The sequence below is a fragment of the Hibiscus syriacus genome, unplaced genomic scaffold, assembly GCF_006381635.1.
Source record: "Hibiscus syriacus cultivar Baekdansim isolate YM2019G1 unplaced genomic scaffold, ASM638163v2 tig00112496_pilon, whole genome shotgun sequence".
Taxonomy (NCBI): Eukaryota; Viridiplantae; Streptophyta; class Magnoliopsida; order Malvales; family Malvaceae; genus Hibiscus; species Hibiscus syriacus.
The window spans coordinates 71,521-88,591 of NW_024063346.1; the positions used below are offsets into that span (position 1 = coordinate 71,521).

Below are 17,071 nucleotides of genomic sequence, written 5' to 3' on the forward strand. Positions count from 1 at the left end.
ATTTGGGTATTGTTTGTATAGATTATCTTTTTTTTTCCGATTGATTATAGTTTGTATTATCATGTTTAGTTTTGTTATGACTTAATCTTGATACAATTTGATTGTTTTTTTATGATATATTATAATAATTAATTTTATTTATAATTAATTTAAATTTATTATTTACAATTATTATTGTACTTGTAACTTATTAAAAAACAATATATAATAATAAGGTAGTAGGCTTTTGGATTTAGAGACCATATTTAATGGACTTCAAGAGAAGCTAATCCAAAAAAATGGGGGTTGAGACAGGGGGTGTGCAAATCCGGATACCCGGATTTCCGGGTACCCAGAACTTTCGGGTCGATGATTTTTCGGTCCGTGTTCTGACCCGGATGTTACGGGTATCCGATACTCGGTTTTTAATTTTTTATTTTTAAATTATTAATTTAAAAAAATATATACACAAATTTAAATGTTCGAAACTTCGAATTACATACTCTAATATTCGAACATAAAATTTAAAAGTTCGAAATACAAAATATAATAATCCATAATATAAATAATTCATTATATTTTATATAATTATATATAAAAAAATATAAAAAAATATAAAAAAATAAAAACTAACCGGGTACTTCGGGTACCCGAAAAAACTAGATTTTGTGACCCGGGCCCGACCCGGAAAATGTCGGGCCGGGTACCCGACCCGGCCAGATAATTTTTTTTAGAGAATTATCCGATTTTTTTAGATCTGAGTTGGCGGGTCAACGGATCAAGTCAACTGAATCGAATAATTTTACATACTCTTAAAGACAACTTACTATACTGCCTCCCCTTATCATATTACATAAGAATAACGGTTAGCTAATTTTTATTCAAATGATAGCTAAATGTTTGGCAAATTTATCTTATTCTAGTTTCATACTATTTCGGTGGCAGTTGATCGGTTTAGCTTAAAATGGCGGTTGCTGCTGCTGGAGCAGTAACAGTAACCACAGCAGGCGTACGTTTACTTTCAGCCCCGCGCACGTTAGATTCTATCAGGACTTCTTCATTCGTGACAACGGCGTCATACTCGAAGTTGGGTTTTTCCCCAGTGCGGATAAGGAACAATGAACCAGCAAGAAAGAAGCTTTTGGTTATCCGAGCTTCAAGAACCGAGTCTCAAGGCGTTTCTCTTGGTTCCAGGGCTCCTAATTTCCAGGTTTCTCCATTACCAAAACATAAAAAAAAAAACTTACATGTTAAACAAATCTATTTTTTTACCCTGTATTAATTACAAATATTTTTGTTTCCTTTGGGGGGTAGTTGCCAGAGCCTCTGACTGGGAAGACTTGGACTTTGGAGGATTTTGAATCTTACCCTGCTTTGTTGGTAATGGCCCATTACTTCTCTTGCAATATTTATTCTGTTTTACTCATTTTTCCCCTGGATTATTGTGGTTATTTTTCTTTGAATAATAAGTTTTTGGTTAAAAGGGTTATGAGTTTTATTATTTAATTATCTGTTTTCAGCAGTTACATGGTATAGATTGGGATTACATTAGAGATAGTTAAAGTAGGTTTCTTTTTTGAAATCTGTAAATGAAAGGCATTTTTAAGCTTTGGGATATTTTGACTCAATTTATTGCACATAGTTGAAGGAATGTCAACATTTTCAAGCGTTTCATGTGGAAGAGATGTGCATTCCCTGCTTTTTTTTTAAACATTGCTCAACTTGTATTCAGTTTTATTTCTATTGAATTTATAAGAAGTTTTAAGGGTAAGGCAGTATGAGAAATGTACATGGATTTTGTTAATCTGTTCGCTTGGGTCTCATTGGATTGAGATAAGAGCTGAAATGATTGATAACGGTCGCTGTTGGGTTGGGATACATACTTCTGGTCTCCTTGTTCTTTATTTATAGAACAATGCCTCAGTATTTGATGTGCGGTGCTTTACTTTATTTGAAGGAGGATGGTTTTCTTGTCATGAGATTGAGCAACTGAGTTCTTTTACTATGGCAGCCAAAGATACAGTATAACACTTGAAATGAATACGGGTTTGGAATCTCTTATTGCAAGAGATAATATGTTCCAATTGTCGAAACGATTTTTTCTTAAAGGTGAAAAATATGAGATTTTGAAAATCACATCAATTTTTGAATTATCTCTTTCAATTAATTTTTAATTTAAAACAAATGTGATTTAAAAAACCTCGTTTCAAAAAAATTTTGGATTTCCTTTACGATCGAAAATATACGGTTCAAAGAGTCGCCACCAATCTTTGATTAGGGTGTGATTGGGCACCCAAAAATATTTATTATTTTAAATAAAAATTAATTTTAATTAAAACAACAAATTAAGGTATGCGTTGCCAAAATCCGAGTTTGGGAGTCGCTTACGTGCGGGGAAGGATTAGCACCCCCACAACGCTCTAAATCGGTACCTAGTCGATTAATTAACGTCTTTGCAATGAACTTTACAAATTCAAACTTAATTTGACTTTTAATCCCATAAAATAACAAATATGAATTTTACAATATTCAAAAGCACTCAAATAAATTAAATTAAAATTACCAAGTCGTTTTAGAAAGATAAAGAATGTTCGATTATTTACAAATATCGAGACCAGATCTTAAAAGCTATAACAACATTTTCTCGATAAATTTAAATAAACGAACATTTTCTTTTCTTTCGTTCCCAAATTTTAGGTGACGAATCAATTTTTTTGTTTCACTTTCGGGATACACTTTTAATTTAAAATAGTCAAAACGACCCTCTAATCAGTTAAGACATGCCACTCGAGATAATTTTAAATTAAAAGGGTATTACCCTTAGTCCGATTATATAATAGGTCGAGTTATGCACGTGAAGCTATCATGCAAATTATGCAAAAAGTGGATGTCATGCCAAAATTAATTAAACAAAATTAAAAAATATCATACAACGTGACATACAAAAATTATGTACATGCATTTTAAAATTAAAAATTATAAACCATGCATATTAACATATAATGTACAAATGTGACTCAAATACAAAAAACAAAAACATAACATGTCAAACTATAAATTTTAAAAACTATATATACATCTTAGAGTAAGAACTAAATTTAATTATACATAAAATTAAACATACGAATTAAAAATCAAAATAGAGACTTAAATAAAAAAAACAAACATAAATAACAAGGGATCTACACCTAAATAACCCAACAAAATTACAACTAAATTAAAAATGAGAAAATAGCTAAATCAGGACAAACACAAAGGATTAAATTCAAAAGCAGTCCTAAAAGTGATTAAAACGCAAAAATAAACCTAACATATATGGGCCTAATAACATATTTACCTTAAACTTTCGATGGCTAAAAACTAATTTACCCAAAACATTTAATATAAAAGCTAAATTAAACTAAACCTAAGTAAATTGCACGCATGAAATTCCCTTTGTCGCTCTCTCACTATGTTCTCCACTCATCTTCTCCATGCAAAGCGTTGCTTCGCCCAAGCCGCCATTACCGTCGCTTTTAGTCCCGATTGAAAACACAAAGGACCCCAATACCACTATTTCAGCTATGGATACCTTAAACCGTGACGTATAACTCACCAACAACCCAAAAAAAACTATTAAATCATAAGAACACAATCCCTAAAATCCCAGACAAATAAAAACGAAAAGGATTCGTATGTTACCTCCAATCATCGAGGCTCTCTTTCTGCCGGTAAGGAAAGTGAATGGCTCTTTTAAAAGTGAGGTAAATCGTTTTGATTTATTCTTTATTTTTGAATAAAAAATCCTCTGTTTTTTTTTGTTCTTTAGTTGGTCTGATCCATGGCTATCAAAAAATGAGTGAAGCAGTAGCGTTGGGAGGCAACCATTAAAGTTTAAGTTGTGAGTTTAGCGAGAGATAAGAGGGGATAATGGAGAGGGTGAGGCGTGTGTGCACTTTTGTTTCAACAAATTACTAAGTTTTTTTTTAGTTAAGTTATAGTAAAGTTTTTGGTTAAATTAGGTTTAAGTCAATGATATTTATGCTTGCTTTTCTTTAAGTCTCTGTTTTAATTTTAAATTAGTATGTTTAATTTTACATGTGTTCAGATTTAGTCTGTAACACCCCCAACCCGTACCCGACCCGGATACGAGTCTGAGGTGTCACATTGACTTTTCAAACTTTGACTCTTGACAAAATTCAAAGAAAATTTAAAACTTTCATTAAAGTAAAAGTAGTTTAGTTACATAATTTGACCACAATAACCAAAATCGATCAGAGCATATTTAACTCAATCAATTAGTACATGCCAACTATATTCAAAATAGAAAAAATCATTTAACTCATCTATTTTCTGATCTGAAATCTTGTAAGGGAGATGCTGACCTGTATTGCTCCTCACAGCTTCTATATTCACTTTCTGTAACTTGCGTGTGAAACACTCACACGCTAAGTCGATGACTTAGTGAGGCATAAAGAAAACACGTCTAATGGAATTCATACCCACTAATCATGCATGACTGTTTTATGCTATCAAATTATACAACTCATTTACATATACATCAACATATATTCATGTATATTATGTAACAGATACCATAACCCCTATCACACATATATCATATCATGCAATTCATATCACACATCATATACATATATCACATACATTGTTCTCATATCACCAACCTGTTTATCCTTACTAATTCCCTTGTCATTACTTCAATTCCGTCACATGAGCATATAATGAATATAAACATATTATATATATTTTAATATGCCACAATACATTACTAATTTCTATAATCATATAATACATAAACGCATAGCATCTCATATCACCATGACATATATGCACTTCTACCATGTCACGAGAAATACACATATCATTATATCAAATTATGTTCTCTTTTCAAAGCCCATGTACACATGTGAGAACTATAGATATGTGAGTCTATAGAGGTTGTGCACTATGCTGTCACCACAACTCGTATAATTACACCGAAGTGCCACGTAGAATTGCACCGGAGTGCCGCGTAGAATTGCACCGTAGTGCCATATAATAATGTCCATAAGGACCACATATCATTCCTTAAGAATCATATACATATACTAGGGATCAAGTATGTGTCTCACTAGACTTCACACATGTTCCAAAGAATACACATATGTCCCAAATGACCACATATCATTCCTTAAGAATCATATACATATGCCAAGGATCAAGTATGTGTCTCACCAGACTTCACACATGTTCCAAAGAATACATATATGTCCCGAAGGACCGCGTAGACCCTCAACTCTTGGCATGCCAACTATACCCCTAGCTCTCATGACACATAACATGAGCATTAATATTTATGTTAACATACATTCACATATACACATAGTCATATAATTCTTTCACATAGTTCATCATCATATAAATCACATATCCCATATACATATAAACACATGGTTCACTTAAGCGTAGAACCTTTTCATATAATCGCATAGTCATATAATATTTCATATAACATATATTTTCTCTTTCATATATCTCATATCATGTATCATATCTTGTGATCATATAATCATGTTACTTATAATCACATAACTTCTACTCATAGGGTTCAACATCATTAAACTTAGTTCATTTTTTCATATTATCATACATTTATATACTCTTATATGTCCTATCAATAACCTATAAACTTACTCATATTCTCATATATACTATTTTAATATAATTTGTATAGTAATATTCTATAATTGTATCATATAATGATTTTACCCAAGTACTCTTTATAAAGTTTATATTACAGGTTCAATTAGTATCATTCTATCCTATAAATAATTTCCACTTATTTTATATCATTTTCCCTTTTCACTCACATAAACCATCTATTTATTTAGTTTAATTTCTCATGACTTCCACAATACTCTTTAATAAAACTTTGTAACTCTTCACTTTAATACATAAACCATAGTTTCCTTTAATTTATCAATTTTCCCTATATAACTTATGTATCCTTATTTATGCCCTCGAATTTATACTATTCTCTTAGAGTCTCCTAACATTTCTCGTATAATCACTTATACCATATCATATGACTTATACTTGATTATCTTATTCTCTCATGTTCATTTCATTTCTTATGACTCTATCATATAACTTATTCCATGTTCTTCCATTATTACATAATAAAGTTTTACATAAATCATATAGCATATACAAAGCATATCATTATCTTTAGTCATGCATACATACAATCAATGTAATACATATAATCATATAGTTATAACCAACACATAATCATGTCTATGACTTCATGCATATTACTCTAGGAAATAGACTCATCGCAAGTCTTATTTCCATTAAACACTACATGTCACTAGTATGCACTCACCTTGGCCTCACTAGTCAATTCCAATCTCTTATCTTTCCCTTGATCGATCTTACTTGCCAAATGTTCTGGAATTGTTTTACGCGCAGAATCTACATAAATGTACATTTCAAGGCAATCATTAGATACCTACACCTTGTAATTGGATACTAGCAACTTAAACGAACTTATTAAACCCATATTCATAATTTTCCTTTAGGGGGAATCGATTCCCCTATGAGATTCTGGAATTTCTGGTTCGCTTGAGGGGTATCGATTCCCCATTGAATGGGTACTGATTCCCCTTGAATGGGTACCGATTCCCCTTGCCCAGAAATCATATTTTCAGCACGAAAATTACTTCATTTCATCTTAAACACTTCATATTTCAACCTCTTTTATATACTAAACTCAAACACACATACTTAAGCCCATTTGTACTCATTTAACCCATCTTAATTCTCAAAATCCTCTCATCTGAATGAAATTCAATAATTATACTCAAATTTCAACATGTTCTAAATTCCTTTCTATCACTCCAAATCTCTTCATTCAACTATTGACAAGTCAAATTCAACTTAAAATTCAACTTATCAACTTTATTTCAAGATTTCATTCAAAAACTCAGAATCTTTAATCTCTCATATACATTTCATCTTGTTGTTTTAGAACAAATTAAGCTTTCCTTAAGCTTAATTACCATCTAATGATCAAAACCCAACCTTTAATTGAACAAATAATCAACTAATGAAGAAACTTACCTTTGCCCTTGAGCTCTTACGGGAGGAGAAATAAGAAAGGAAGAAGAGATGAAATGTTTTCATCTTCCACGTTTTAATCTCCTATTAAAAGGGATAAAATATCTTTTATTATCAAATGACCATTTTGCCCTTTACTTCTTTGGATAATTACTAGAAACTTCCAGGAATTATCTCAACATAAATCATTGAACTTTTCAACTTTTCCACTTTAATCACCAAATTCTGAAATTTTACAATTTAGTCACTAACCTATAGTTTGGGATGTTACAAATCTCCCCTCCTTTAAAGAAAATTCGTCCTCGAATTTTCACTGCACACATTGATAAGAACATGTCGGTTAATGTTCTCATGTTGTTTTCTTTACTTAATCTTTCTTTCCCTTAGTTCTTCAACTACTTTTTTTTTTACATCCTTATCATGTCACTTATCATATAACCAATAACATCCGTTCTTATCACTCAAAATCATTAATCAATCAAATTCCTTATCAATCTTTAATTACCTTGCAGTAATTACCAACTTTTATTCCATCATCGCTTAATTACTTCTTAAACTTCCTTAATACATATAAATTATTCTTTATTCCTTTGACTAAATCTGCTTGACCAAGAAACATAACCTTTCTTACATCTGATTCTTTAAACTTTTTCCTTTCATTTCCTTATTCCATTATTCCTTTATTCATTCAAAATCAAAATTTCCTTATACATAAATCATATATTTTCTTTCATGCTCACATACTCTTTTCCTCTCACTTATGCTCATATCTGATTACTAATCTTTATCATCTCTTCATCACTTTGTTAATCAACACTTTTTGCACATACCTTATTAAATCATAATACACATATACTTGACTTCATTCAACTCACATTCTTACTCATTCACGATGCAATTTTCCTGGGTTCAAACTCAGGCATTACAATTCCTTTATCTTATAAATCAATCATCAATGCACCTATTCTTAAACCCTTGCAAAACAGTACCTATATCACTTGATCCTTTTTAAATAATTCTACTTTACCTATTTTCTAGCAGTACTTTTAATCCAATCCATTATTTTCCCTTTTTACTTAACTTCATATTCATTCTTAACTCCTTATTTAATCTTCCAGTACCAGACTCTACTATTCAAGCGTATATGTCTTTCATCAAGTTTTGATCCTTTGATATGGAATACAACTAATTCAAATCGAGTTTGTAATTGACAATCATAATCTAGGTCTCTCTATTCGATAATGTCGATTTTTATGAGATACAAATTCTCTTAATTCTTCTGAGATCTCTCTAGATCTTTAATACAATTCATCACTTCTTGAAAAGAACAATTTTAACACCAATAATATTCTTTTCATCTAGGCACAAACCCTCCATACCTCACTTACATACATCATTTTTCCTTTAAATAACTTAAAAACAATTTCTTCGACTTATCAAACTACATTCATATCCCTACACGTTACGATTCCTCTGTTTTCAAAATCAAGCATTCTAACTTTCTCTGTCTTATAAACTGATAGTTGATATGTTGATTCTTAAACTTTTCTATTACTTTATAACTTTCCTTAACCATACGAGTCCTTATATCCTTCACTACATCACATTTACATGATCGAGATACACAACTATATCCATATCCGTTTCATATTCGGTTAACTTATCCTAACAATATCTTCAATCTTTTAACTTCAATACACTTTTCGTCACATAAATTGGTTAGCCAACGCTAACTCTTTTCATCTAGAATGCAAACCCTTATAATATCCATATTTTGCTTATACACATTACTATCTCTTTGTTTCAAATTCATCACACTGATTGCATTTATCTTATAAACTGGTCACTGATTCACTTATTCTTGAACTCTTCTACAATTCTAGCCACATCCTCAGATCTTTTAACTTTCTTATGGTGACACTTGTTCACCATATTCAATCGTATCCATGAAATAATAAGAATACTTCATATCACTTTTCTGATTCAGACCTGTGAAAACTTTCTATCACTATTCTAATATGATTTCAACTTTCTGAAATCAGTCTTTGATCTTATGAGGCACTTCCTGAGATGTTCATTCTTCATCCTGCCTGGCCAGGGCAGGTGAATAGCTATCACAGTCAGGAATATCACCTTTACTTTACTTCGAAATTATCACGATCGGATTTCTACTATATTAAACTATTCTTATTCTATTAGCAAGACAACATACTCCTTACACTATCAGATCAGAAAGTTTTCACTCTATGTTGGTATGTACACATTTTATGACACTTTGGACTTCGGTTTATGCCGAGAATCGGTTAAACCTTAGCTCTGATACCATTAAATGTAACACCCCCAACCCGTACCCGACCCGGATACGAGTCCGAGGTATCACATTGACTTTTCAAACTTTGAATCTTGACAAAATTCAAAGAAAATTTAAAACTTTCATTAAAGTAAAAGCAGTTTAGTTACATAATTTGACCACAATAACCAAAATCGATCAGAGCATATTTAACTCAATCAATTAGTACATGCCAACTATATTCAAAATAACAAAAATCATTTAACTCATCTATTTTATGATATGAAATATTGTAAGGGAGATACTGACCTGTATTGCTCCTCACAGCTTCTATATTCACTTTCTGTAACCTGCGTGTGAAACACTCACACGCTCAGTCGATGACTTAGTGAGGCATAAAGAAAACACATCTAATAGAATTCATACCCACTAATCATGCATGACTGTTTTATGCTATCAAATTATACAACTCATTTATATATACATCAACATATATTCATGTATATTATGTAACAGATACCATAACCCCTATCACACATATATCATATCATGCAATTCATATCACACATCATATACATATATCACATACATTGTTCTCATATCACCAACCTGTTTATCCTTACTAATTCCCTTGTCATTACTTCAATTCCGTCACATGAGCATATAATGAATATAAACATATTATATATATTTTAATATGCCACAATACATTACTAATTTCTATAATCATATAATACATAAACGCATAGCATCTCATATCACCATGACATATATGCACTTCTACCATGTCACGAGAAATACACATATCATTATATCAAATTATGTTCTCTTTTCAAAGCCCATGTACATATGTGAGAACTATAGATATGTGAGTCTATAGAGGTTGTGCACTATGCTGTCACCACAGCTCGTATAATTACACCGAAGTGCCACGTAGAATTGCACCGGAGTGTCGCGTAGAATTGCACCGTAGTGCCATATAATAATGTCCATAAGACCACATATCATTCCTTAAGACAACAACAACAACAAAACCCTATTCCCATATGTAATGGGGTAAGGGGGAGGTGGGGTGGTAGGTTGCCCCAACGCCAGGTTGAGAGCAGCTTCCGTGGAAGACCTCCGGCAGTAAGAAAATTAAAAATAAAGATAAAATATAATGCATAGATAAATAAGTCAATAAATACATAGTTGAAATAGTTGAACAATTTTCATACGCTGTCTTCATATGCGCGTCTGTAATTTGAAGTAATCCCTGCAAATAAATCCCTGCGTGAAAATCTCTGCTTATAGACAGAAACGTAAGTCCCGACTAAATTTAAAGGAGGAAACATGAAGAGAAGGATAAACAGAAGTCAGCGATAGCAAGCTGCGATAAGGAATAAAGTTAAAATGGTTAAAACCTAAACTAAGGTAACACTACTCCGCCACCCTAATTCTAAGCCTACATAAATTCCAATGACAGAAACATATAAAAAGTAGAATTCATGGAAATTACTACAAAGGCATTAAAAAAGAAGACTGAGATGCCCACACTACTCAGCTACCCTGGTCTTAAGTCTCCATACTTTCCTATCGGAGGTCATGTCCTCGGTAAGGGCTAAATCCTTCAAATCAGATCTCAAGCAGTCTACCCACTTCCTCCTTGGTCGGCCTCTCCTTCTGGCACCGTCGACTGTTATCGACTCTACCCTCCTGACCGCATCCGACGGTTGTCGCCTAAGAACATGCCCTAACCACCGTAGTCTTCCCTCCCTCAATTTTTCGGATACAGGCACCACCCCCAAAGACATCCTAATTGCAGAGTTTGGTGTCATGTCCCACAGAGTCCTACCACATGCCCATCGAAGCATTCTCATTTCTACGGCCTCCATCCTCCTTAAGTGATCCTTCTTGATTGCCCAACATTCTGATCCATACAACAGCGCTGGTCTTATTTCCATTCTATAAAACTTTCCCTTAAGTTTTAGAAGCATCTTCTTGTCACACAAAACTCCAGTTGCAGCCTTCCACTTTAGCCATCCCGCCTTTATACGGTGTGTAACGTCATCATCTACACCCCCATCTTTATGTATCATAGACCCTAAATACTTGAAACAATCCTTTGAGGGGAGAACATGTCCTTCGATGCATACTTCTACATCTTCATCGTTTTGGTTCCCACTGAAGTTTGAATATAAATACTCTGTCTTTTCAATATTGATCCTTAGACCTATTTCTTCCAAGGCAGTCTTCCAGGTAGCCAATCTACCATTCAACTCAGTTTTTGTTTCAGCAACTAGGACAATGTCGTCAGCGAAAAGCATACACCATGGAACACCGTCTGGAGTCGCACAATAGACGTCTTCCATAATCAAGGCGAAGATGTAAGGGCTAAGAGCCGACCCCTGGTGGAGTCTGATTTCCACCGGGAAAGTCTCGGTGTCGCCAACTGTAGTCCTGACGTATGAAGAAGATATACAGTACATATCACGAATCACCCGGATATAAGTAGTTGGGATCCGTCTCGTTTCTAAGGTCTTTCAGATCGTAACGCGGGGAACGCTATCATACGCCTTCTCAAGATCAATGAACGCAATGTGAAGATCTCTATTTTTTTCCCTATATTTCTCCATAAGCCGTCGAAGTAGATGAATCGCCTCCGTAGTAGACATGCCTGGCATAAAGCCAAATTGGTTTTCCGAAACCCTAGTAATCAGTCTCAACCCAGCCTCTATCACCCTTTCCATAGCTTCATGGTATGACTGAGTAGTTTAATACCTCTGTAGTTACCACAACATTGGGGATCTCCTTTATTCTTATAGATTGGTATCACCGTAGACTCTCTTCACTCCTCTGGCACCTTGGCAGTCTCTAAAATAATATTAAAGATGTTGGTCAACCACTTAACTCCATCTTCTCCTAGGGCCAACCACACAGTGATGGGAATTTGATCTGGACCGACAGTTTTGTCCCTCCCCATCTTTCTAAGAGCCATTTTGACTTCCTCAATCCCAATCCTACTTGTAGGGCAGTCATTGGCCGTAGTATGATGGTCGGCTGATCCATCAACGGTACTATCTCTACAGGGAGAGGCATCGTCATTAAATAATCCGAAGAAGTAACTACCCCAAACCCTCTTAATATCATGATCTTTCACTGAAAGAACACCATTTTTGTCCTTAATAAACCTAATGCTACCTAGATCATTTTTCCTATTCTCCCTGGATTTTGCAAGCCTGAAGATGCCGTTTTGTCCTTCCTTTGTGTCTAATCTCTTGTACATTTCCTCGTATGCCTTATCCTTTGCTTTAGCCACTGTTTTCTTGGCTTCCCGCTTTGCCTCCTTGTATCTATGTTTAGCTCTCGATCTTTCTTCGTCGTCATTGCATTGTAGAAACTTCTTGAAGCAAGTTTGTTTTGTCTTCACCATAGTTTGGACTTCTTCATTCTACCACCACGATTCTTTATGTTCCTTGACTTCCCTGTCGATAACCCAAGGGTGTTTTTTCCCACCTCTCTGATGGAATTTGCCATATTTTTCCATAACATATCTGCATAATTTGAGTTTGTAGTTCCAAAACCTGTATGAGACAAAACCTTACTCCTAAAGTCATCAGCTGTTGCTCCATGTAAGTTCTTCCAAATGATCCTAGGTTTACCTAGTTTAGCTCTCCTATGAGTGCTTTGCCCGTGGCGAACGCAAACACCAAAACCAACAATCTGTGTTGTGATGCACATGCCTCTTCAGGGAACACCTTACAGTCAATGCAAGCCCATCGATCCCGATTTCGAACCAGGATGTAGTCGATTTGGGTACAATGTCCCCCGCTATGGAACGTAATCAAGTTCACATCTCTCTTGTTAAAGAAGGAGTTAGTGACCACCATATCGTGTGCAGTAGCAAAATCAAGCAACGTGCGCCCCTCCTCGTTTCTACTACCAAAACTGAAACCCCCATGAACATTGTCATACCCGTCGATTGCACTACCTATATGGCCATTGAAATCTCCCCCTATGAAAACTCTTTGGTCCTCCGGAATGCTCCTAAGTACATCATCTAACGAATCCCAGAAGCAACGTTTCTCCCCCTCCCCTAGGCCAACGTGTGGGGCGTACACTGAAAAGACATTCACCACTTCCGCTTCTAAAATAACCTTAATCATCATGATCCTATCACTGTATCTACAAACTTCAACTACATTTTCCTTGAGCCTAGAGGATACCAAGATACCCACCCCATTTCTAGCGTTATCTACGCCTGAATACCACAACTTGTACCTGTTACACTCTCTGGCGCGAGCCCCTTTCCACCTAGTCTCTTGAATACAAGCAAAATCTATTTTCCTGTTACTTAGTACGTCGGTTAGCTCCAGCAGCCTAGCATTTAATGTGCCTACATTCAACGTACAAACTCTAAGTCTAGTCTCCTTGACACCACTCTGTCGGGCCCGCCCCCTAAACGCCCTATGAGATCTAAAAGAATGACATAACCTCAAGTAATCATTTATAGCTGAAGCTATGAGGAACTATGAAAAAGAAAATCAAAGCAGAAAGAAGTTGCACCAATAAAACGCTAGAGAATTGAGGGGTACTAAGAAGCCTAGTTGGTTACTTAATAGGATTTTAATTTATATAATACTATTTTTATTTTTATTGCTAAAAGTCTAGTGTTAAAAGGCAAGAAAAATGAATAATATTGATTTTACTCTATTCAGATCTAAAAAGAAAATTCAATATGATATGAATTAAAAATAAACTACTAAAAATGTTTATTTTCTACAAAAAAAATGAAATTAGAGAGAGCATAAACAGTACCTCAGCAAGAAAGCCGAACGTTAAAAAAAACTTTTGACTAAAATAGATCTGAAAGTTTAGATATGTAAATAAAAGAGATTTCTAAATGCAATAACAAAAAGATTCAAATCTATGTATATAAAGGAGAAGCTTACAGATTAAAACTGGTATTTCATAAGAAACATAGTTGAGGTTTTCAGATCTGAGAATCCAGTGAAGAGATCACTTAGTATCAATATGGTATTTAACGGTTAACAAAATTTCTGAAGCTTAAAGAAGAAAATTCCTTCGGGTAAAAGCCTCATTCGAATCTGAAACACACACACAGAGGGAGAAATCAAGCTACTTGCTATGATCGAGTCAGAAACCTGCAAGACAGGAGAAGGAGAAAAGCAACACCAGAAAATGACGTGATTGCCTAAAAATCAAAACAAAGCAAGCTTTTACTATCAGATATGAAAGATAAAACAAATTATAAATTATAAAAATTTAAAATCAGTGTTGGATTTGAAAGAAAAGAAAGAAAATTTGATGAGATGACGGCTTCCAGCCTTCTTTCTAATGAGAGAACCGACAGAAGTATGTCCTGAAGGACCACATATCATATACATATACTAGAGATCAAGTATGTGTCTCACCAGACTTCACACATGTTCCAAATAGTACATATATGTCCCGAATGACAACATATCATTCCTTAAGAATCATATACATATGCCAAGGATCACGTATGTGCCTCACCAGACTTCACACATGTTCCAAAGAATACATATATGTCCCGAAGGACCGCGTATACCCTCGACTCTTGGCATGCCAACTATACCCCTAGCTCTCATGACACATAACATGGGCATTAATATTTATGTTAACATATATTCATATATACACATAGTCATGTAGTTCTTTCACATAGCTCATCGTCATATAAATCACATATCCCATATACATATAAACACACATGGTTCACTTACGCGTAGAACATTTTCATATAATCGCATAGTCATATAATATTTCATATAACATATATTTTCTCTTTCATATATCTCATATCATGTATCATATCTTGTGATCATATAATCATGTTACTTATAATTACATAACTTCTACTCATAGGGTTCAACATCATTAAACTTAGTTCACTTTTTCATATTATCATACATTTATATACTCTTATATGTCCTATCAATAACCTATAAACTTACTCATATTCTCATATATACTATTTTAATATAATTTGTATAGTAATATTCTATAATTGTATCATATAATGATTTTACCCAAGTACTCCTTTATAAAGTTTATATTACAGGTTCAATTAGTATCATTTTATCCTATAAATAATTTCCACTTATTTTATATCATTTTCCCTTTTCACTCACATAAACCATCTATTTATTTAGTTCAATTTCTCATGACTTCCACAATACTCTTTAATAAAACTTTGTAGCTCTTCACTTTAATACATAAACCATTGTTTCCTTTAATTTATCAATCTTCCCTATATAACTTATGTATCCTTATTTATGCCCTCGAATTTATACTATTCTCTTAGAGTCTCCTAACATTTCTCGTATAATCACTTATACCATATCATATGACTTATACTTGATTATTTTATTCTCTCATGTTCATTTCATTTCTTATGACTCTATCATATAACTTATTTCATGTTCTTCCATTATTACATAATAAAGTTTACATAAATCATATAGCATATACAAAGCATATCATTATCTTTAGTCATGCATACATACAATCAATGTAATACATATAATCACATATAGTTATAACCAACACATAATCATGCCTATGACTTCATACATATTACTCTAGGAAATAGACTCATCGCAAGTCTTATTTCCATTAAACACTACGTGTCACTAGTATGCACTCACCTTGGCCTCACTAGTCAATTCCAATCTCTTATCTTTCCCTTGATCGATCTTACTTGCCAAATGTTCCGGAATTGCTTTACGCGCAGAATCTACATAAATGTACATTTTAAGGCAATCATTAGCTACCTACGCCTTGTAATTGGATACTAGCAACTTAAACGAACTTTTAAACCCATATTCACAATTTTCCTTTAGGGGGAATCGATTCCCTCCTGTGGGGGATTCGGTTCCCCTATGAGATTCTGGAATTTCTGGTTCACTTGAGGGGTATCGATTCCTCATTGAATGGGTATCGATTCCCCTTGAATGGGTACCGATTCCCCTTACCCAGAAATCATATTTTCAGCACGAAATTCACTTCATTTCATCTTAAACACTTCATATTTAAACTTATTTTATATACTAAACTCAAACACACATACTTAAGCCCATTTGTACTCATTTAACCCATCTTAATTCTCAAAATCCTCTCCTCTTAATGAAATTCAATAATTATACTCAAATTTCAACATGTTCTAAATTCCTTTCTATCACTCCAAATCTCTTAATTCAACTATTAACAAGTCAAATTCAACTTAAAATTCAACTTATCAACTTTATTTCAAGATTTCATTCAAAAACTCAAAATCTTTAATCTCTCATATACCTTTCATCTTGTTGTTTTAGAACAAATTAAGCTTTCATTAAGCTTAATTACCATCTAATGATCAAAACCCAACCTTTAATTGAACAAATAATCAACTAATGAAGAAACTTACCTTTGCCCTTGAGCTCTTACGGGAGGAGAAAGAAGAAAGGAAGAAGAGATGAAATTTTTTCATCTTCCATGTTTTAATCTCCTATTAAAGGGGATAAAAATATCTTTTATTGTCAAATGACCATTTTGCCCTTTACTTCTTTGGATAATTACTAGAAACTTCCAGGAATTATCTCCACATAAATCATTGAACTTTTAACTTTTCCACTTTAATTACCAAATTCTAGAATTTTACAATTTAGTCACTAACCCATAGTTTGGGATGTTACATAGTCA

The 17,071-nt window shown here is 33.6% G+C and overlaps 1 protein-coding gene across 2 annotated transcripts in view; it reads left to right on the forward strand.

Moving 5' to 3' along the window:
• The first annotated feature begins 860 nt into the window (after window positions 1-860).
• The window catches only part of LOC120180427, a 31,052-nt gene continuing 14,841 nt past the window's right edge, over window positions 861-17,071 (forward strand). For both annotated transcript variants that reach the window (XM_039185749.1, XM_039185751.1), the window contains exons 1-2: window positions 861-1,189; window positions 1,294-1,359. In XM_039185749.1, the coding sequence (XP_039041680.1) occupies window positions 944-1,189; window positions 1,294-1,359 (312 nt within the window). In that variant the 5' untranslated portion in view covers window positions 861-943. The remainder of the gene's footprint in view (window positions 1,190-1,293; window positions 1,360-17,071) is intronic.